The sequence below is a fragment of the Cenococcum geophilum genome (genome assembly GCF_001692895.1).
Source record: "Cenococcum geophilum 1.58 unplaced genomic scaffold K441scaffold_10, whole genome shotgun sequence".
Classification (NCBI taxonomy): Eukaryota; Fungi; Ascomycota; class Dothideomycetes; order Gloniales; family Gloniaceae; genus Cenococcum; species Cenococcum geophilum.
Window position 1 is genome coordinate 1,994,014 of NW_027137568.1, and position 6,341 is coordinate 2,000,354.

Sequence of the window (6,341 nt, forward strand, 5' to 3'; positions counted from 1 at the left end):
GNNAAANNGCTCTATCTTAAAAACTACTNAACTATTTACTATATAACTTTAATAGAAGCTCCAAAGTATATATAAAAGCCTAAATCTAAATTTTTAGAATTTATTATTAAGTGGTTGTTAAGATATTAAGGTGCGATTTTTCCGATTTTTGGTAGGGTTTTAAGATTCGCGACTCGCTTGTATTCGCGACTCGCTTGTAAAGTACGTTAGTGGTAAAGAGATACCCCCTAATTAATATATAGACACCCCCCAATTAATACATAGATACCCCCTACTAATTAAGTTTAGTTCCTTTTTAATTAAGTTTAAATATTACGTAAATTTAAGTTATTTATATCTGCATCGCGAAAATTAAATTATTATAACTTTTATAACTATAATACCTCAATTGCGTAGTACTCTGTAAGGCGCCATATAAACTTATTTAGGTGCTACTACCTCTACTTAATGTTTACAAACTACCTCTATAAGCATACCCGCACTTATACCTGCCCGCACCTATACCTATATTTATACCTATACCTACGCCCGCGCCCACACCTATATTAATAACTATACCTACTTAGTATTCTATTTAAATACTAATAGCTTATAATAAGTTAATATATTAACGTAAATAGAACTATCTAGGCGGCCGCGGAGGCGCTTAATAGTTAGAGGCTAGGGTAGGAATAGGTAAGGCAGATATAAGGTAATATTTTAGGTATAGCGTGATAGTTACGCACTAATGCGGATATAAACGACTTAGATTTACGTAATATTTTAACTTAATCGGGGAGGAACTAAACTTAATTAGTGGGGGTGTCTGTGTATTAATTGGGGGATGTCCGTATATTAGTTAGAGGGTATCTCTTTACCGCTGTCCTATTATTAAGCTGTAGTAATATTACCTTAACCTTTCTTTATAAAATCTTTGTAAATAGCTTTATAATTAAACCTTTTATTAAGTTTATTAAGTTTTTACTTTTATCTAAAGCTTATTAGGCCAGAGCCCTTACACTTACTCTTTTAAGCAAAATACTTTAATACTTTCTTACTTAGGCGTCCCTAAGTTGTTATACCTATTTCTCTATTTTAGTCCGCCAAGTATTTTGCATATCGCCTTGCTCTCCACTCTCCTTACCATCCCAGCTCCTGATCCACCCATTCCCCATATATTCTCCTACATTTTGAAACTCTTTTCCCTCAAACCACTCCTTTAGGACAACAGCCTTTTCATCCATGTCTTTACATAAACTCAACCTTCCCAACTCTTCGTACGGCAGAAATCTATCGTCGTCTTTTCCATAACCCCACATAACTATATTCCACTCAGCCGCCACCATACCACCGCCTATGCTCGGCCAGGCAACGCTCACCCACGTCCTCTCTCTTTCCGTAGGCGCAGGCTCTCTCTCTTCTTCAATCGCATCAATGCATGCAGCATCTGGGTCATTACGATCTACGCGTTTCAAGAAGTAAAATCGGGATAAAGAGTCGTACCATTTTGCGCCAAGGAGGAGCATTTTTTGGCAAAATTCGTCTTCAGATTGGGAGTCCGGGAACCGGGTTTTGGGAGTGTGAATACGAGAAAGGTTCAGAAATTCGAAGTCAGGTATTGTGGCATTTTCAAGGACAATGACGCCGCCTTTGGAGGGATAACCGTAGATATAGCAGTCTGGTATATCAAAACTGGTTCGCCTGGTTATGTCCTTGGTGGCATCGTAGAAGCGGCGTAGTCCGGAAACTGAGCTCGTTGATGGTCGGGAACTTGGGTTGTTGACTGGGAGCATGATTTTGGTGTTAATGGGTTTGAAGAAAGACTGGTTTGCGAAGCGCTGGGGCAGATAGCGGCTAAGGTATTGGATGGAAAATGCTCTGACAACTGTTAGGAATGCATCGCGAAAAGCGAGTGAGACCCAAGCACTAACATGACAAGGCCCGAGATAATGGCTGCAGTGATGAGTTTTGCTTCAGCAACCACGTTGATGTCGTGGACATACTTCGAGGCAAAAGAGACCACGTGGCTGGTCATGTCGCGAAAGCGCTACCGTGGCACAGCGGGAGCGAGATGAAAATGCCCAGGCGTACCTCTGACCTTATATATCCCACAATAACTCGCTTTTCCCACGCGTGAAAGGATGAATCCCGGATTGTAATGACCTTGATGGCAGATGGTGTGGCGCGGGCGTTCCACCACATTCCCCGCCTTTGCTATTTTTAGTCTAGCTCGATGGTTGGCGGACAACGTCACGCAATAGACTGGAATTGTTGGAAGTCACCCGATTTAAGATCACGGGACAGGCTGTATATATCATTTCTCTGCCTTAAATCTAATTAAAACAAGTAGCCCTTCCAAGGCTGACTTCATGGCTGACGACTTCCTGAGTCGGTGTACACGTATGAGAGAAGGCGGAGGTGGTGACAATGTCGCTGAGGCGTAGATCTGTTGGAAAACAAGCCCGCAACGATATCACGTGATGAGACTTGTGGGAGAAATCTCTTGGCAGGAATCTAACCAATCAGACAACTTCAACCGTCGGTCAAAGTTCCTTAAAATCTCTTTAACCACCTATATAGAAAATAAGCAATACATAGAGTTTTAGCCCTATAACCTTAATTTAACAGGTTATAAGCCTAGGTTTACGCCTAATAAACTAAATCTAATTACTTTATTATTAACAATAATTACTATTACAATATCACCACACGGGCGTTAAAAAGTTGTTAAACGTTTAACTAACTTACAACGCCAAAAACCTATAATGAGTGGCTACGTAGCTGCCAACGATGGACTCTATACTAAATGCAATAAGAGGATCCTACTAAGGACGAGCCTAGCATAGTCCGTAATTAAATAGCGGCACTAGAGGCTTAGGAAGACCTCTTATTTAGTAAATAACCTTACTATTATTAATAAATGGAATAATAGAGTTTTAAGAATAAAGCCTTATAATAACTATATTAGTAGCGGATTAGAAGAAGCTTATTAAAACTACTTACACTGGCTAAGGAATATATTAAGTTAAAACCTATACTATATAAAAACTGCTTATAAAGGAAATAAATCTAATAACGTTGTCTTAATAAGGCCTATAAACTACCTATTATAAACTACCTATAAGCCTTACTAATATAAGTAACGAATGTACCGCCTAAGCCTCTATTTGAAAGCTTATTAGACAGAAAGATTAGCTAATGTTTAGTATTAATATATAAAACCACCTTTGATCCAAAAATATTAAGTAAGTTCTTAATAACCCACCGCGGCCCCTTTCTATAATTAAGTTAATTAAAAAGAAATGGGTAGACTTAGGCTTTACTATTAAATAGCTAAAAATTAAGCTAGCTAACTTAGTAAAATAATAGGAGAAACACGAGGAATAGCTAGCCTATATAGCCGGCTTTATTAACTAAAACGTTGGCGATATTTATAAGCCGTTTATATTAAACGCTAAATAAGTACTTAAGAAATGGAAGGCCCTAAAAAAACGCTTTAAGGATCTTAATCCGGCAGCTATTACTAATATTATAGCTACCTTCTTTACTAAACGCGTTTAAGATTTTAAGAATATAGAGAAGTTTGTCTCCTATATTACATTAAACCTTAATTACCTTATTAAAATGGACCAACCTATTAACTACGAGATCCTTACCTAAGCGGCCCTTCTATATAAAGTTAGCTCTACTAACTACGCTTAGTTTAAAATAACTTAATAAATAAATTAGACGTAGAAAAACACTAACCTATAAGCCTTAGTGTTACGGACGCTTTAAGTACAATGTTACGACTACTTGGAGAAGAGTCGGAAGAAGCTAGTTAGTTAATTTAGGTATAGTCTAGGATGGAACCGATAGAACTATATAACGAGGAATGGTAACTAAGGTTATATAATATAATCTGTGTAATCTGTGTAATCTATATAATCTATAATAGAGCAAATAGAGCACACGTTTATTACGTATAAGGAGGATTTTATAGGAGTACGGTTGTATATTTAAAGGACCACAGTCCCTACCTAGATAGTTCCTTCCTTACAGTAATTCTCAGAATATAATTAGAGTTAATCTATTAGGCAACCACTCTACTAGTTATTATTACGTTATTAACTTTACCTTATATCACCTATACACCTAGCCTAATAATAAGCCTATTGTAGTACCTACTATAAGGTTCCGTTATATAATTACTACCTAGTTATAGTATTAAGCATAGAAAGTTAAACAATATACTACTAAAAGCAGCCACCACAACGCCATTAACGGCAGCAACTACTTTAAGGTTAGAAGGTGACACTAGTATAGCAGATACTAACTTATAGCAACCTATAACGGTCGGATAACTATAGGAGATAGTTAACTAGCTAATAGCTAACAATGCAGTAATAGAAGAAAGGGTTAATGGGATAGGTGCGGCAAGGATTAAGTTACTATTAATTAAGAGATTCTTAGGAAAGAGATTAAAGCTTAAAGGATTCCTTACGTAAATGCACTTTAAAGTTATATAAAAAGGGGTGAAACTACTAACACCTATAGATTAAATAGCCTATGTAGGACTATTCCTGTTAGGAAGAGCACTTAAGTAGTTTAAGCCTTACCTTAAGGAAATTTAGGCAAACGGAATGATGACCACTAATTAAGAGGTGCGATTTATATTTTTAAGTTAGGAAGGGTTTATGGAGCGACTTATATAAATATTTGGAGATTTAGAGGCAGTAACTATAGCGGAAAAAAAACTCTAAGATATTACGTAGTAAACCTTAGTAATTAAGTATACTATATAGTTTTAGACGCTAGTAATATAAGTAGAATGGAATAATAAGGCGCTTATAGTACAGTATAAGTAAGGACTTAAGGCTAAAGTCTAGGACGTAATTATCCTAATAGAAGATGCGGACACCCTAAGAGAGTTAATAGATTAAGCAATTAAGATTAATAATTAGATCTACTAAAGGGAACAGGCTAATAGAGGTTAGGATAGAGTTTTATAGTTATATAAGGCGCAGAGCACGCATTAACTAAAGCTAAGTTAGAAACTATAGTATGGCGTAAAGCTAATGGACCTAAGTAGTACTAAAGAAGCCTATAAGAGATAGAGTAAGAAACTATAGAAACCTAGAGGTTAAGGATTTAGTAATTATAGGATTAAGGAGTAGAGGCTAAACTAGGGATCTTAACAGCAGAAGACGTTTAGGCGGACTCTATAGTAAAGTTAATAGTTTAAAAACAGAGCTTATATAAATTGCGGGAAATAAGGTTATTTTATAAGGGATTATAAAGATAGTTAGAGTTACTATGTAATAAAGAGAACCTAACTAGTAGAAGATATATATATATAAAGGGATAATAGTATACTACGAGGAACAAAAGAATGTTTAATTAAAAGTTTTGCGTTTTGTTATAATAACGCATACNAAATTTATAAAGACGCTAAGTACGGCGTAAGCTATTAGCTATAGGAGCTAAAATCTATAGAATATAGAGGAATTAATAAACTAGTTTGTAGATCGGATATTAAAGACGATAAATTTAATATAGGCGAAACATTTTATAACAATAAGGTAATAAAGGTAGCTTACTAGGAGTATATAGACCTTAGAGATGTTATATAAGAGGTAAAGGATAATTCTACTATAAAATAGGGAATATTAGTAGGGATTAAGACCCCGCTAGACACAATATCTATCGCTTTGCGAGATATAAGAGAAGTAGGGCAGTAAACTACTTCGGCACTTAATAAAGGCAAGAAGCTAAAGGCTTAAGATTCTTAAGATAAGATGCGAGATGACTAAGATTCTTAAGATAAGATAAGGTAAACCTAAGGACCTATAATAGATAGAAACCAATAGAGTAGGGCAGTAGCTTAGTTTAAAGATATACGAATAAGCTTAGGATANAGTTTCCTATAGGTATAAGACTCTTAAGACGAGATAAGTAAGATTTAAGACTCTTAAGATGAGATAAGAACACTAAATAAGCCTAGTTAGACTAAGGTAGGAGTAAAGCTTAAAATAGAAGTAAGCTTAGGATTGAGAATCCTATGGAACTAAGACTTTAAGACACGAATGAGGACCATTAACTAGATTAGAGAATCTGCGGCATAAATAGTAACTAGACTAGGAGATAGGTATATAGACCTAAAAGACTTACTAGGGGAACACAGTGTTTGGCCTAAAGATTAAAATATTAATACCAAGATTAAGAAGTAAGAAGACTTTAAGGACCTACTCGTAAAACGCGAAAAAAAAATCTATAGAAGAATTTAGAGCGAGAATTACCTTATAGTAAGAACAGAAACTAGATAAGAGATCTAGTATATTAGGCCGTATAAGGGACAGAGTACCTATATAATGAATTACTAA

General features: G+C 35.6%; 1 protein-coding gene across 1 annotated transcript; it reads right to left on the reverse strand.

Moving 5' to 3' along the window:
* Positions 1-923: 923 nt before the first annotated feature.
* On the reverse strand, positions 924-2,131 carry K441DRAFT_631412 (uncharacterized protein). The gene is made up of 2 exons (XM_067646312.1): positions 1,911-2,131; positions 924-1,857 (listed from the first exon to the last, which is right to left on the reverse strand). Exons 1-2 carry the CDS (start codon positions 2,012-2,014, stop codon positions 1,062-1,064), a joined length of 900 nt encoding a protein of 299 aa, XP_067506787.1. The 5' UTR covers positions 2,015-2,131; the 3' UTR covers positions 924-1,061.
* Positions 2,132-6,341: the final 4,210 nt, after the last annotated feature.